The sequence below is a fragment of the Cupressus sempervirens genome, chromosome 3, assembly GCF_028749045.1.
Source record: "Cupressus sempervirens isolate cs-2001-9-10 chromosome 3, ASM2874904v1, whole genome shotgun sequence".
NCBI classification, from domain to species: Eukaryota; Viridiplantae; Streptophyta; class Pinopsida; order Cupressales; family Cupressaceae; genus Cupressus; species Cupressus sempervirens.
In genome coordinates, this window is record NC_143120.1 from 216,964,720 (window position 1) to 216,981,546 (window position 16,827).

General features: G+C 33.7%; 2 protein-coding genes across 2 annotated transcripts; both read left to right on the forward strand.

Annotated features, from left to right (window-relative positions):
* Positions 1-6,292: 6,292 nt before the first annotated feature.
* LOC149565598 (uncharacterized) lies at positions 6,293-10,646 on the forward strand. The gene is made up of 4 exons (XM_089819119.1): positions 6,293-6,591; positions 8,324-8,385; positions 8,497-8,558; positions 8,649-10,646. Exons 1-4 carry the CDS (start codon positions 6,429-6,431, stop codon positions 8,812-8,814), a joined length of 453 nt encoding a protein of 150 aa, XP_089675245.1. The 5' UTR covers positions 6,293-6,428; the 3' UTR covers positions 8,815-10,646.
* LOC149565599 (uncharacterized) lies at positions 8,818-13,676 on the forward strand. Its single transcript, XM_089816355.1, has 10 exons — positions 8,818-9,312; positions 9,445-9,468; positions 9,553-11,336; positions 11,438-11,510; positions 11,607-11,726; positions 11,816-11,917; positions 12,189-12,245; positions 12,355-12,411; positions 12,495-12,601; positions 13,295-13,676. The coding sequence occupies exons 1-10, from the start codon at positions 8,818-8,820 to the stop codon at positions 13,398-13,400; spliced, it is 2,925 nt and encodes a 974-aa protein (XP_089672481.1). The 3' UTR covers positions 13,401-13,676.
* The last annotated feature ends 3,151 nt before the right edge of the window (positions 13,677-16,827 follow it).

The following is a 16,827-nucleotide window of genomic DNA, read 5'->3' on the forward strand; positions in this document are numbered from 1 at the left end:
TAGGAAAGGGCCACGTAGGAATAAGTTATGTTAGAAGTTTGAGGTGGGCCACGTGGATATAAGAGGTAAGGGAGAAACAAATTTTAGGATAAAGTGCATCGATAGTATTAGGAAATGTTTTAGTTTATGCATAATATTGTTAGGTTAGAGATCAAGCACTATCATGACGAGTGGATATGTAAGGATTAAAATGAGTCATGTGGGGCTTAGAGGAATATATGGAAGTTAAGGTTGTTTAATATAATGCACATGTAATAATTACAAGGTAGGTTAGATATCTATTTTTAATTAGTGAGTAGCAATGTAATAGTTAGAGACTAAATGTTATTAATATGTGATAGCACAAAAAGAGTAATAAAGTTAGTTAAATAGTGATTTGGTTTTAGGATTTAGTATATTTTGGTTAAAATAGATAGTTGTTATTATTATTATAATAGGGTGGTGTATATGAATTAGTTAGGATAGTATAGTGATTTACTTATTTTATAATACTAATTATAGTGAAATATAAATGTTAGGTTTAAGGAATCATGCAAATCACTAATAATAGGAAGTGCAAATGATATATTATTTAGGATGCAACATAGGCTAGTACCAAACAAATTGTATATAAGTATAAAATGAGTGATTTGTTAATCCCATGTGAAATTTAGAATGGTAGGAAAATGAGGTAAGGTTCATGTATATTGGGATCTAAAGTCATTAATATAAAGTGTGATCAAACAACTTCAAGTGTTGTTAATGAATGGTTATATGGAGATAAATACATGTACATATATTTGACAAGCAATTGACTAAGTTACAATTGTAAATACAAACTTGTCTCCAAGGGTATTCACTCATTCCTTGTGAAATGACCTATAGAAAAGAATGTGACTTTCAATCGGGTGAAACTATGTTTCCACCACCCCCATAGAAACACATTTTAATGTCATTGAATTCTTTGCGTGTCTAACCTAGAAGTAAGAAGAAGACCTCCACCACAATTATGAGGACCAATTCGATTAAAGATTTGAGATTATGTTGGAACCTTGTATCATAACTAATATATATCCCAAACTCTTAGTCTTCTGTAACCTAGTATAACTTTTTTTAGCTTCCTATGTTATATCCTAAACATTACCTATAAAAAATAAATTTAAAATTTAAAATAAATAAATAAATTGTAGTTTTGTTTTACCCTAAATTTTTGGGCATGGCAACATCAAGTGTCAAATCGCCAAAGATTAACCATAATGAGTCAAAGATGGGAGAGAACTTAATGCTTAGAAGAGTTCTAATCAAATAACCAATCAAAGAGGAGCCAAAGCGTAGGAGAGCCTTATTCAGGATAAGATGTAAAATACTTGGCAAGGTGTACAAGTTTATTGTGGATTCAAGTTCAATAGATAACATAATCTCAGAGGAAGCAGTAAAGAAGCTTAAGTTCGAGAATATACCCCATACCAACCCATACAAGGTGACATGGATGAATAAGGGGTAAAGTATACTTGTGAAGGCGTAGACATGGGTAGAGTTCTCCATTGGAGGATATAAAGACAAGCTAATTTGTGATGTGTTACCTATGGATGCATGCCATCTTCTATTGGGAAAACCATGGAAATATGATAGAGGAGCCATCTATGATAGAAAGGAGAATACCATTTCTTTTTAAAAAGGATGGAAGGACCTTTGAAATACAATCATTAATATAGGAAGGGAAAACACACACAAAAAAAATCCTTGTGTCCTATTAAGTAGTGGCAAAGATTTTTTTAATACTCTTCAACAAAGAGGTGAAGAATATGCTATAATGGTTCAACCTAAAGAAAAAGAAGAGACTATGCATGTACCAATACCTAAAGAAGTGCAAGATCTACTTGGGAAGTTCAAGGATATGATCAGTGATGGGACACCTCCAACATTAGCTCCTAAAAGGGATATTATTGATTAGACAGACTTTATCCCAGGGGATTCCTTACCAAACAAGGTAGCCTACAAGCTTTCCCTAGAGTAAAACCAAGAAGTGGCTAGACAAATGCGGGAGATGTTAGACCAAGGCTTGATCAAGAAGAGCATTAGCCCTTATATAGTACCAATGGTATTGGCATCCAAGAAATGTGGCGAGTGGAGGGTTTTTATTGATTCTAGGTGTTAGAATATATAGTCCATTGATATAACTAAGAGGGCGGGGAATGAATTAGTTATCCAACTATTATCACAATTATCAACCTTAAACAAACTTAACCATATGAGCAATATCAACTAAAAATATAAAAAGATACTTATTCACAATAACACTAGATATGTTATCTAGGGAAACCCTTGACAAAGGGAAAACCCTAGTGGGGATAGTGCCCACAAGATGATGTACTAATATAATTGTTCCTTATTAGAGGACATACTTTGTTGGGAGTCTATGAATTCATTCAACATGTATGCATCCCTATTGGGAGACTTTAAATCCCTGTTAGGAAATTCCAACCCTGTTAGGATTTGTAGAAGAAAGCTAGACCCACAACCTAAATAGCTTCAATAGAAAGACCAATGAACCCACTGTCCAAATGATCTCTGTATTATTCCTTGCAGAATAATATAAATGTATTGTATTATTCCTTCCTCTTTTTCTATTTTGTCACATGGACTTCTGCTCATTTTGATCTTGTAACTAGATCACAAATCTTGCATCCAATATTTCCTTGGGTTGCTTACATGCATTTAGTAAGCATTCTACTCCTTTTCACACTTTGCACTTCATACAATGATCACAACACATTAAAAATAAGGGAAACGTATTTTCCTTAATACCATATCTTTATAATAATTTAGTGAGTTGGCCTTGAGGCTTTCCCAATTAATTGTAATTATAATAGCACTTTTAGCTTATAGTCTATTTAAAACTTCACACATGTGATACTAGGGATTGGGCACTTGTTGACATCACCACCTGAATATCCTCTATCACTTCTTGACTGCACATCTTTTCATTGCATCTCAAATGTAAGTTGTGTAGGAGCACCACACACAACCAAACCATAGTTGAAGTTAATGGAGACCTCAAAGACCCTCAAAACAAATTAGGAGGATGGAGTGTATAAGCAGGGTCATCAAATCAATTGGAGGATCTTAAGACCTATAATGAAACTAAAATAATTCAATTCCTCAATCATTTTGTAAGTCCTCAAAAGGACTAATAGTTGGTTGTAATGGGCCAATTTTGTCCAAGTTTCAATGATTTTCTTAATAAGGTTTCTAGGAGTCTAAGATAGGTTGGGGGTGAGTCTGGGACTTTAGGAAACATTTAGGAAGGAGTTACAAATTCAAGTAAAGCCATTTATGGTTTTAAAAATTCAAATTTTCAAATAATAACTGCTACCTCAGGGAACTATTATTCTTTTATGTTTTGGTTTAAACATTCAACTCAACGCTAAGAGTTGGTTGGATTAGTTTTGGGAGTTATATTGGAGTCCTTTTAATAGCAAGGGAGTCTCTATTATGGGATAAAGACAGTGAGATTGGTGTATAGATTGGTGAAATACAACAATAAAACTCTTTGTGTCTACAAGTTTGTTCATTCTTGAGAATCTCAAATTGATTTTTTTGATATGTCAATGAATCAATAAGGTTATTCATTTAGTATCACTATTTTGAATGTATTTATCTTTTCAATAAAGTTGTTGTAGCACCAACTTGTAGGACATTAAGTTTTCTTTGTCTATTACTATTACTATAGTAGAGTTTAAGGAATGGGAGTCATTCCATTAACAATATAGGGCCTAATATTCATGGGATGACCAAACTAACTTGTACTATTAAGTGCTAACTGAGCAAATGTAGGAATAAGCAAGACAATGCGAGTTCAGTCATAATTGTGAACGAAGAAATAGTGAAATGATGGATTGGGTAAAGTAGTAAGCTTTCCATCCAATCAAGGAGTAGTTTTATGATTGGAATCACCTTGGGAGGTTGGAGTGAAGGTTATTTGATCATCAATTTTTTTCAAAAGTGCGTAGAACCAAAACATTGAGAAATATTCAAATCTAAATATTCAAAAAAAAAAAAAAATTATATAATTTTTATGTAGATAATTTAAAATGATGTTTAAAATTTTATTAATATCAATATTTGTATAGTTTTTTATTTTTTAATTAAATAAAATAATTTTTAATTATTAAAAATAAATATTGAATTAATATAAATTAAAAATTATATCTATGTACAAATATTAAATATTATAAATTAATATTTATGTACAAAATTAAATAGTGGCAGGTAAGGACACTGTAGTATTAGACTCCAATGTGAGTACAAGGCGATATCTGGGCATAAAAAAATTAGACATGACTTACCACAATGCAACTTATTTGCAACGAGCCACTCCCCCAATACCATTAAATAATTTATTTAATTTTAAGTTCTTAGATTACTTAAAATTATTACTATATAGTATTAGAAAAATTAATTAATTTTTCAAAATTTAAGTTATAAATTAAATTTTGAGTATTATTATGCATATCATATTATCTCTTTAAATAAAAAGTATTACAATTTGAATTAAATCAAATCAGTACAAGATTTTGATTAAATTATAATTCAAAATATTATTACAGATATAAATTTTTTCTAATTTAATGAAATTTCCAATATTTTATAATTCTTTAAAAATTATTTTAGTATTCTTTATTTTAAAGTTATTTAAGATTTTTTTTTTTAAATATTCAAATTAAAAAAATATTATTTATAATTTTAAACATGAAAGTAAATCTTAAAATAAAACTAATAAAATTTCTAAAAACACATAAAAATAAACAATTTTGATTAATAAATAAAACTAGTCCCTTTCCCTTTTAAATCAATGTTATACTTTGAAACGAGGGAAATAATGCATGGCAAACACAAGAACTTATTTCATGTCAGTGAATGACATTGGAGTAGTGAAGGGACGGGCAAGGCAAACCGGCAAGGCAAATTTATTACTATAATATTATTAAAAAATTAATATATTTTCCAAAATTTAGGTTTACATATTTCATAAGTTAAATTGTAAGTATTATTATGCATATCAAAATAAAAAGTATTAGAAATATTTCATGATTTTTTATAATCAATTAGAAACCATTTCTTAAATTCATCATTCCAAATTTTAGATGTATTATTTGTTATAATAAATATCTCTAATATAATTATTTGAATATATAAAAGCATAAATAAAATTTAAAATTATCATCAAATTATCATTATTTGAATATCTCTAATGTAATTCTGATATTATAGTTCAATTAAGTTCAAAAATGTAAAAATTTAAAGTATTAGAACTTTTATTTTTTAAAAATAGAGTAGTTAATTCTATTTCATTGAATAGTAAATCTAAATTAAGTTAAAAATTTGTTGCAAAAATCAAATTTGTTATAAAGTATGCAATTGTGTAAAAGATACAAATGACTAAAAATAATTTATATAATGGGTGATTTAGCTTTTGTACTAATTCAAAATCTAATTTTATAAAATTTGATATTTTTTTATTGAATCAATAAATTGATGTGGAATTCTTTTTTGACAAATTTTGTTACTTTAATATTTTACTTTTTCAATCATTTATATAATTTATGGGATGCAAGTGTTTATTAAATAAATTTAAATAAATTTATTTTAAAATAATCATATCACGTGTGGGCGTGGGCCTCTATCGAATATCCAAAACTCGTTTGTGGATGACCTCAATTAAAAAAAAATCATATTATAAAATATTTAAGTTAATTAAAAAAAATGTTTGTAATTGATGAAAATTAATTAAGTTTTAGAACAATAGTATATAGCCTTTGACAGATATTTATATTATAAAATAAAATATGGTCAAGTTCGAACAAAACTCCTCCAATTTTCGATTTCCAAAAAGTGGAAATCCGTTCTCCATAAATTCAACTATGGAAAATAAAATTATCTCAAAAAACGAAATCGAAGCCGGTGAATTGTCGCCCGATTCTCGCCTTTACTAAAATTGTGTTTATCACAAGTACAGTCAAATGTTTTGCTGACAGCATCTAACAGTATTGTCAGCACGAGACATCAAATGCACGCAGCAATCGTTTATACCTGCCCGGCTCGGTGCAAATATGTTGCACCGTAGCCGGTGCCTGTCTGAAGGGCCAAGATTTTGGGTGTTACAAGAGTGATTTTGATTTTATGTACGTTTGACCGCGGCTCCAACGGCTATCTACATGATCCAGCTATTTTCTTCCCGCCCGGTCCCATCCCTGTTGCATGGCACATCGACAATTATTATAAATTTCCTGAGTGAGGGGGCCTCGTTTGGACAAGCAACATGGAAATGTTGGATTTTTTGCATTCTTTGTCACTCATGGCGAGAGAGAAGTGAAGCGTCCATCAGGCCTGCATCTCTTTGTGTTTGGAGAGTATTTGAGATTGAGAGGCAGAGGTGAATTCACACCATGGAAGTGGAGGCTTTTCAGGAATGTTGGAAGGAAGAATCTCTCACCTTCGTCAGGGAAGAGTTTTATGAGAGTATTCAAGCTCCCAAGTGGTTTGATTTTACCCTTCCTGTCCCAGAGGAACCTCTAATTGACGACAATGCATGGTTTTGTGTTCGAGTTGGTATGTTCTATTCCATAACCTCATTGTGCTTTCATAGATTTTTTTTTTGTTCTTGTCATTGTTCCAGTAGTTTGCGTCAGATTTCTATCATACCCACTCCGAATTTCTTCATCTCTGCCTATCTTTCATGGCTTTTGAGGTTTTCGGGTCTAGGTCATTTAGGGGTTTCAGAGGCTTCTGGGGATCTGAGGGGTTTGGGCGAACCCACTGAGGGATTAATGTTCTTCCGTCTCTTCTGTAGAGAGGGAAGTTGATGTTCCCACATGATCATTTGTAAGACGTGCAATCAAACGGTATCTTATTGGCCAAATCCATCGTTGGAAGAGAAAGTATATATCTCATGGTGGAGGGTGCATGAGATTTTATCTATCTAGAGAGTGTATACCTTCTAGATGAAATTTTAGTAGATTTGAAATTACCGCACTGAGTTAGACTCACGGTTGATCTTTTTTCTTGGCAATGGGGTCACTAGAAAGAGCAAAGATGTCAGAAACTAATCAAATTAGGCAGCTTATTCCAGAAGAGCATTGTATTTTGACACACAAATTGTATAAAAAAACCAGGCATTCAGGTAGTTATTCATTAAAGGTCATACTTCAAACAGAGGTACCATATCATATAGGGACACATATCATGCATAGAAGAGATCGTTGAGGGTGGGACAATGAAACCTGCAGAGATCAGATTTTACAGGGAGCGCACTATATCTATATTGTCAGAAAGCAGTTGTACTCTTATCCCCAAAAGCCCAAAAGGAAAGCAAAGGGAAATCGATCATGGTTTGGATAATCTTTTTTCGGAAGTTCTGCCTAGAGTAGTCTTTGTTATGAAAAATAATATTGGTGATTGTTTGTAGGTTTTAAATGCTTTTTGAATTTGCATTATTTCATTCGTCGACGGATAGATAAATGAACAATTCTCTCTTTTTCCGATATCAAGTTGGTTGGATTTGCATTTTTGCATCAATGGAAACCATAATCTTCATCCCGAGAAAACTTTGAGCTCTGTCTGTTTCTCGAGTAAAAGGATTCTGTGTCCTCCACCTGGGGAGGTAGAAGTGCACTTGTGAGATTGTGTAATAGAGAGAACCTATCCAGTATCCAATGAACTTGGGAGATAGTTTCACCTCTCCCAGAAGAGGGGAAGTACACCACATTTCTCAAGCGGAGGAAGGACTAGGGATAGAGCCTATCCAATTTTACTCTTGGATGTTACATTGCTTGATTGAACAATGACAGGGTTCAAACTTGGTATTCCCCCCGTTGATCGCTGTAACTTAATGTGAGGGCTGATGAGGTCGCTTTGCTTCAGAATTAAAATATTGAGAATAAAGTTTGTATAGTTCAATGGCATGCATGGGCTAGTCGTCCTGATTTCATATTCAGAAGTATTCTGTAGATTGAATTAGGAACTTCAGGTGATGGGTTTAATAATATAATTCAGATTTACTAGAGATGGTCCCATTTCTCCTAATTGCATATTCTTTAGATGTAGTTTATATAGATCTGCAGTTTGTCATTGTATCTTATTTGATTTTTCAACTCCACAATGATTACTATCTATTTGTGCATGAGATTGCTAATTTTTTGTTTCCAGTTCATTTATTAGGTCAAAAAATAATTTGTTTGTGATTGACTTAAACTTTTCTAGTTTGAATGATTCTATTTTATGTTATGAACTTATGTATAGAACGGAAACTTTTGATGTTGATTTGTTTTCTGTTCTGATTTAGGATGTGATCAGAAACATGGCATGCTCTTGGATCAAACACCTAAACCTTCTTACTTGCTGAAGGTTGGGATTATTTTATTCCTTTCGGTATACAATATCTTAATTGTTATATGTACTTGTTATTTGATGATTCTAACTAGAAGGATGACTGCTGATTTTCTACCTTATATTCAGCCTCAAGCATCCAAATCTGTTGGTTTTCTTTCCAAGTCACCCACAATGGAGGGTAAATCCAGGTGAGGTCTATCATCATTTCATACACTTATTCTCTGGAGGCACTAACCATTAGTTCCCATGCTGACTTTGGCCTTGCATGCTGCTATCAGCGTTAGGCCAAGACTAAGAGCTCAGTTATCTACCCCAACTTCAAAGGGCAAGGACAGAACACCAGGGAAAGCAAAACCTACAGTTATGTCTGCTAGCAAACTTAGACATAAACAATGTGAGGAGAACGAGGATCCAAACTCAACAGATATTGGAACCCTTAATTGAAAAATGGTTGTCCTTGGTGCTGAAGGCCTTTCATCTCTGAAACCATCATCCAATACAGATGGGTTGGACAGTTTAAAGGAGAATCCACCAGGTATCTTGACAGGAGAACAGGTAGTTCCAGCATCCGATATCAATTTAACGCCACAAAATCAATCTATCAATAAAGTCACTACAGCCTTTTCCACACCCCGGATTAAGAAAAATCACTCAGTAAATAGAGAACCCTTCAGAAGTAACCCAGCTTTGTCAAAGGGGACGAATACTGCTGCTAGAAGCAAAGCAGCTGCACCAAGGCGCATATTGTTTGAAACTCCAACTAAATCTGTGAAGAAGACTCCGTCAAAAGACCTTACACCCGTGAGAAAACACTTTTCTAATCCTAAAAAACACGAACAGTTTGCTGCAAATGATAATAAATACTGTTCACCTGCAAAGGAAACTCCTAGGGTGTGTTTAACTCCTTGCAGTCTCCAGCCTAGTGAGTCTCCTCTTTCAAAGGTTCATAATTCCCCAAGTTCTTCAAAACCAAAAGATTCTAGAAAAGCAAGAAATCACCTTTGATCAAATAGAAAAGTCCTTGTCTCTGAACAAAGTAATGAGAAAGAAAGTTTAACAAGGGCAATTGTACAGGAAACTGATTTGGTACAGGGGAAGGTTGGAAGCACTTATACCGATGGAGGGTGTAGTCAGAATCAATCATCAATTAAACAGTCACACACTGGCAACAATGATGAATAGAATCCTCCAATATATCCTGGAGAAACTAGTAAAGAAGGAAATTCCAATTTAACTGGGAAGCATGAATCTCGAACGGAAGAACAATATGTGGCACAGCTTGCTTCTATAATTCCTGGCAAGCGATTAACCTATGGCATTAGTGAGATAGAAATCCAGAAAGCATCTGAGAGCTATGGTGCAGAGGAATCTACATCTAATCAAGATGAAGGAAATGGGGTGGAGTTCTTCAAAGATTTGAGAAAGGGCAAGGAAAACAAGAATCAAAATCATTCCGATGGGAAAATTGAGATAGCAAATCTCGAAGTTAGACAAAATGATGATCAGAGTAAATTTGATGAGGAAGCTGATGATCATCATCTAGAAATGAGAGGTCATGAAGCTGAGATGAATTTGACCACAGAAAATAGAGTAGCTAGAGAACTAACATTGATAAAAAATTCGCTTCCTTCTGAATTAGTGTCCAACCTTCAAAATGAATCTGATGGGAAAAATGAGAAAGAAATCCTTAAAGACAGAAAGAATGATGATGAGCGTATTCAATATGTGATGCCTATTGATGGAAGTCTACAAGAGAAAGAAAAGAATGATGGTTCTGCTTCTGAGTCAGTGTTAAGTGGTAGAAATATAAGGGTGATAGAAACGACAGCTCAGAAAACTGAATTTGATGTGAAGCACAATGAACAAAACTTAGGAGACGGGGCTAATAAATTTGTTATGTGCTGCTCAGCTGCTGAAAACAAAGGATCCGATGCTGAAAATTCAATTATAATTTGGATGGGGTCTGAATCTAACTCTAAACTTGAAGTTGATTCTGATCAGAGAGCTGAGACAAAAACTGAAGATGGAAAACTTGATGGGAAAGATGCATTAGATGTCAGACATAATGATAACAATCTAAAAGAACGAAAAACTGAAGTGATGAATTCTGGTACTGAAAACCAGAAAGTGGGTGAAGTTCTGACAATTTTTGACTTTGGGCATACAAGAGCCATGCTAGAAACTGGAGTTGTAGTTGAGTCTTCAAAGTTTGTGTCCAAGGCTATGGGAAAAAGGGATCATTTTTATCTGAAGAACAAGCAAAATTTAAAGGAGAATGAAGATCATGTTATATTTGATGAAGAGCATGACATCAGAGGAACAAAAGAAGGGAAAGCAGGGGAAGCCATTCAGTTGGAGTCTGATTTAAAATTTCAGAGCAAGAGATTCCACAAAGATGTAAGTTCAGATTCTAGGAAGTGTTTGGAGGTTATTGCGAATGTTGCAGTTCAATATGTGAAAGAAGATAATAGTGATTCAATGCAAAAGATAGATAAAGGTGACTTGGTACCTGAAAATGGCGAGAATGTAGGCCTTTCTTGCAACAAGCTAAAAGACCATACCATTAAGGTTGATATTTCTGATTCCGGGACTTGCCTTTCAGAGGTTAATCACCAGGTTCATCTTGTAGGAAATGAGATAATCAAAGCTGATGTCTGCCACACAAACTGTTTAGAAACTTTTGAGGATTACCGCCATGGAGGATCAAATTGTCTTCAATCAAAGCCCGATAGAAGTTCTCAGTTATTTATTTCAGGTTCCTTATGCAGTGAAGTTGTTTGTCAGCTACCAAGGAACTGTGACGAAACACCTCAAATTGCTGAACTCAAAAAAAATGAGGAGATTGGGTTGTTTGACAGAGATTGTTTCCCGCATTCAAAATCGGATGGAGCTGTGGAAATTTTAGCTGTTGCAGATTGTGCTGTAAACAAAGAAAATCTCTCCACTCCATCAAAAGGAGAGAAGAGGTAAGCTACCTATTCTCTTTATCATTTTCTTTGTATAAAGGAATTTGTATTTTGATCTAGAAACTCCAAAATTGATATGATTTCTTACAATCTTTCAACAGGACAAGTGGTGAGATGAACTCAAAGATAAATTGTTCTAATGGTGAAGCCTGTCAAGATGATAGTTGCTGCATGGTTGGCCTCCCAATTATTTCATTTATTGCTATATCAGTTTATCTTCACCCAGAAAAACATGCATGGTATATTAATTAATAATCTCTCTGTTAACAGGCGTTCTCCACATGCCAGACAGCACTGCCAACAAAAGTTTATGGTACATCTACACCACATGCATTCAACCATAAGAAGATTAAACCTACATTGCCTAAACCTTTTCGATTGAGAACTGCGGTATGCAAATGGTCTTTCTGGAAGAGAACAATTTTGGAATCTTATTATTACTTTACAGCAACCTATGATTTGTATGTTCTTTCTTGTAGGAAAGAGGAGAGCGTAAGGAGAACAGCCTCCACAAGAGAACACAAATTGCGGAAGAAAATGAAACCTCACCAATGAGGGCAATAAGGGCAAACAAAATGCAGGTTAGCCCCTTTCTTGGTAGTTTGAATTCACACTTAGGCAACTTAAATTTTGTGTAGCTTTGAGGAGAAGATAGACATGATTAAAATTTAGAAACCGTTAATGTTCTGGATCTAAATAAAACTTGTTATATAGACGATCATGCAAGGTAAAGGTCTTTCTTGAAGATAACTAATAACAGGTCTTTCATGAAGCTGTTTTCTAATAATTATGAGCTTAGAAACTTTAAATTCTGTAATCTTGATTGCTTTTCATAATTATTTTCCACAACAGGGTAACCACTCACATATTGATCCATCAAAGCACGGGAAACCTGAAACACCTAAATCTGTGAGTGTTTTGTGTGAAGCAACGCTTGAGGGCTTCATTATTTGGAGTTTCTCCTTATATCTATCACTAACACCCTCTTTTTATTTGAATGTTTTTTCTGATATGGTAGCATGAAGGGAAACTCAAATCCAGACCTAGGAATATTGATGTTGTCAAAGCAAAAATGGTAAACTGATTCCTATACTCTATGTTGACTTATTAAATAATTAACATGCTGAAATTTAAATGCTGACATAATTCAATCTCTAGTTGGATGACATAGGAGAAGAAATAAAAAGCATTCCAGAGGAGGCACTACACCATCGGCCTGTTGTTAAGATGCCAAACTTTTGCAAACCACCTTTCAAACCTATGAGGTGTCTTGCTCTCTCCTTTTCTTTTCAAAACTTCTAGAGTTTACATTAATTGTTGAATGTTGACCTTAAATTCTCTATAAAACCCCATTTCCTGTACTAACAACTTTGCTAGTAATTGTTGCTCTGCTCATTTTATTGAAAGCGAAGAGTATTTGTTCTTATAAAGCATAACCTCTAGGTTATGGTTGTTATCATCTGAAACGTAATATGCATCTAATTTGTATGCAGGACAGTAACATTGTGGCATCTAATTGATGATTTTATTCCATTCTAATATCTGATTCAGATGTTTCTTCTATCTTAATAAATTAACTAGAATTTTGTGTTGATGATTTTATTCCATTCTAATATCTGATTCAGATGTTTCTTCTATCTTAATAAATTAACTAGAATTTGTGTTGATGATTTTATTCCATTCTAATATCTGATTCAGATGTTTCTTCTATCTTAATAAATTATCTAGAATTTGTGTTGATGATTTTATTCCATTCTAATATCTGATTCAGATGTTTCTTCTATCTTAATAAATTATCTAGAATTTGTGTTGAGTTATTTCTAAGGTAGCTAGTTTGGATTTTGTATCCTACGTAACTTTCTTTTAGAATAAAAAAGATTTGGCATGATCCAATGCGATCCGGGAAGCTTAAAGGACTAAAACTTACTTCACTGATCTGTTTGGTGATGATGTTATAGATCAACTAAAAAGCTGACAACACCCAAGGAGCCAAATTTTCATCCCATGCACTCCAAAAGGGACTGTACGAAAGGAGTGGAATCATCGGTCAGAGCTGCAGTTTGAATTTCAATCTGGTGTTGGTTCAATCATTCTTGAAATCGCGACAATTCTACGATTCTTTATTCTTATCAAGTGTAAAATAAGAGGCTTAGATGCGGATGTTGTAAATTATGTGCCCGAGATTTTATTGCTTGTATGTATATTTGAGCGTAATTCGTTCAGAGAAGCCTTTTCCAGCAGTCGAAGAATGTAATACTCTGCTGATGCAAAACAGTCTGTAAAGTAAATAAATTTTTTTTGAGAGTAATGACAATTTTTAGTAAGATAAGCATTATAAAAGTATTATTTATTAAATTTTGATTTATTTTAATATAATTAAAAAAAACGAAGTTGAAAAATGTATCATTCTATTGAAGGATTCGAATAGTATAGATTAGGTCTTTATTGTCTATTAAAATGATATTAAGGGTATTTATAAAAAAAAGTTTTTGAAAATTGTGTTAGTATGAATTATGTTATTCAGCGCAACGTTCCAATGTTTAATTCTCATATTTATTTGGGAAAGTTGAGTTTTTAGTAAGTCTTTGAATGATTTTCTTTACATTAGGATATTTAATTATAAAAAATATAATAGTAAAAGTAAAAATGTATTCTTAACATCTTTTCTATTTGTGTTGGATTTTGTTTTAGACTCTTTTCGGCTTGCAATGTTTTAATTGTTTTATACAATTCACATTTAGATAGAGATAGATAGATGATTTTTGATGTCTATGAGGCTAAACATAGCCTTATGGAACAACCTTTCAATTGAACCAACTTTAACAATTCTATTCTTTTTTTGTACATGCTGATGATGAGCCCACCTAACTTCTCAATGTTTTCCTCACTAAATAAGTTGTGCCAAGAGGTGCCAAATATAATATCCACAAATTTAAACCTGATATCCTTGTATGCCTCACACTCTAACACAAAGTGTTGCTTAGTTTCCACCTTCATTCCCAAGATTCTTTTGGCCTCTTCCATCACCTTGTTTCAAACTGTAGTTGATGAGAATTGGTTTTGAGTTGTGCAATATGATTTTTAGCTCTCCAAGCAATGTTGGCTCCAATGTATGCCTTTTAAAGTTGATCACACGTGGGGCTAATGTATATAATAGGTTTTTCCCTTCCAAGTCCATTTCCCCAATTTCTCTTATAAAATTTTTCCATAACAAAGATCTTTTTATCTTTGTGGGACACATGTTGAAATGAATATTCCATTTGCTCACCCACTTGATGTTTTGTTGCATCCATGTCTTTTTACGTTTGCACAAAATATCATAAAAGACCACTTTAGGCCATCTACCTTCACACATTTTTTTAGTTCTCTTTAGATAACTAATGAGGTGAACCATAGCAATTGCCTCTATAGGTGCGGCCCCAACTTCACTGAATATAATATCATATGAAATAGTATTTCTTTTAAATTTCAAACTTGTTTATGATCCAATGCTTTTGGATCCCCTTGATTTGTTTCCACTGTAAGGTTGTAAGGTTGAAGTGTTGTTGGCTCATATTTCACAACCATAGAGAACAATCAGCAACACAAGAAGCCCAAATAAAGTTTGAGTAGTTTTCCAATCCCAAAGCTAAGCTGGGAAGATTGTTTGAGAATGCACTTCTTTCCTTTCGACAACCTTCCTAGCTTAGCTTTTTGTTGCAATCAATCCCAAGGTATCTATACTCTGCAACTTCAAGTGATCTTGCAAACCATGAACAAATTTGGCAACCAAAATTCATCTAACTAGATACTCTCACCATTTTGCATGTCTAACCATTCTTCAAGTTTGTCAATATATAGCCCAAACAAAGTAGGAGATAGTGGACAACCCCATTTGACCCTTATATTACTCCTAAAGCACTTTGAATTGCCATATGAAGTTTTGATTTTGGCTTTCACCTCTTCATACATCTTATGAACAACTCTAAGATTTGTAGGGATCACCAATTCTTCCATCTTGAGCCAAAGATTATCCCTAGGGATAGTGCCGAAAGTCTTTTTAGAGTCTACAAAGCATAAAAATACCTCATCCTTTCTCTCCCATGCTTTATTGATAATATGCTTCAAGGTGATATAATGATTGATTGTCAAGTGCTTTGATCTAAAACTAGCTTGCCCTTTTGCATGTTTATGATTTTCTTCACCTCATTTGTTGATTCTATTCTCTATCATGCTACCGAAGAGTTTTTCAAATAGAGGGTTGATCATTATAGTCCTGTAGTTGGAGTAATTATTGACACCACCACTCATAGAAAAGGGTATAGCAAGGTCAATCATCCAGTCTCTAGGGAACCTGTGTTGGCTAATATTATTGAACATTTCTAGAGTGTGTAGTGCAAGGGTTTTCATGCCCCATTTAATGTACTCTACTTAAAATTCAGCCAAGTATTTTGCCTTACCAGGACCCAACTTCTTAATACCCATCTCAACCAAGAGAGTGACAAGTCCTATTGGCAATGGGCCAGAGTCCCTTGCAGGTTTCACATGACTTAATTACCTCCCGTGGTTTTATATGACTATTGGTTGTATTAAGCATTGATAGGTCAATCTTTTGGTGCAACAACAACCCTATCCTTACTAACAATTGATATCAGAGCTTGGCACAGGTTTGAATCTCACAGGCCACAACAAGTGACACTAGGAGGGGGACTATTGGTAGTGGGCCAATGCCCCTCGTAGGATTCGTGACATGGCTTAACTGCTTCTTGTGGTTTTATAAGACTATTGGTTGTATCAGACATTGACATGTCAATTATTTGGTGCAACAACCACCACGTGCTTACTAATAGTTCCACCTCATCTTCTTTTTTCATAAAGTTTCTTAGCATTCTCAAACCATCGAGTGGCTATAATAGTATTTTCAGTTTGTTTGTTTCTTGGTTGTAATTCTTTCCAAAAACATTTTGGGTTATTTTTACTAAGAAAAATGAGCTCTTCTCTCCTTGTGAACAAAAAGTTCGTTTCTTTCTTTTTAAAAATTTGCTTGTACACTTAATGTCAAGACTTGTTTTATTAGACTCTCTTAGCTTTCTCCTAGCTAGTTTGCACTCCTTATCAAACCACACATTGGTTGGAAAACAATTTGTTTAAGGTTTCCTTTTCTTGATTTCTTGTACTTGGAAAGAGCCTTGTGAATGATGTTAGATAATGCATGGCTATTATCATGTACATGCATGCCCACGCCCTTATATATTCTCTCAAACATGGTTTTGAAGATGTCCCTCTTTTCTAAAGTCAATAATTTTTTCCTATGAAGGTCGTTGTTGATGATTTCATTTTTTTTGCCCCAATTTGCCTATCCTCTTCCCACAACAAATTTATGTGCAACGGTCTATGATCTAATTTAAGAACCTATATGTGCTCCCTAATCATAACCTCGTCGATTCTCTCATATAGATTGTGTAAGCATATTACATAATCAACCCCACTCGCACCATTGTAAGTAGATTTT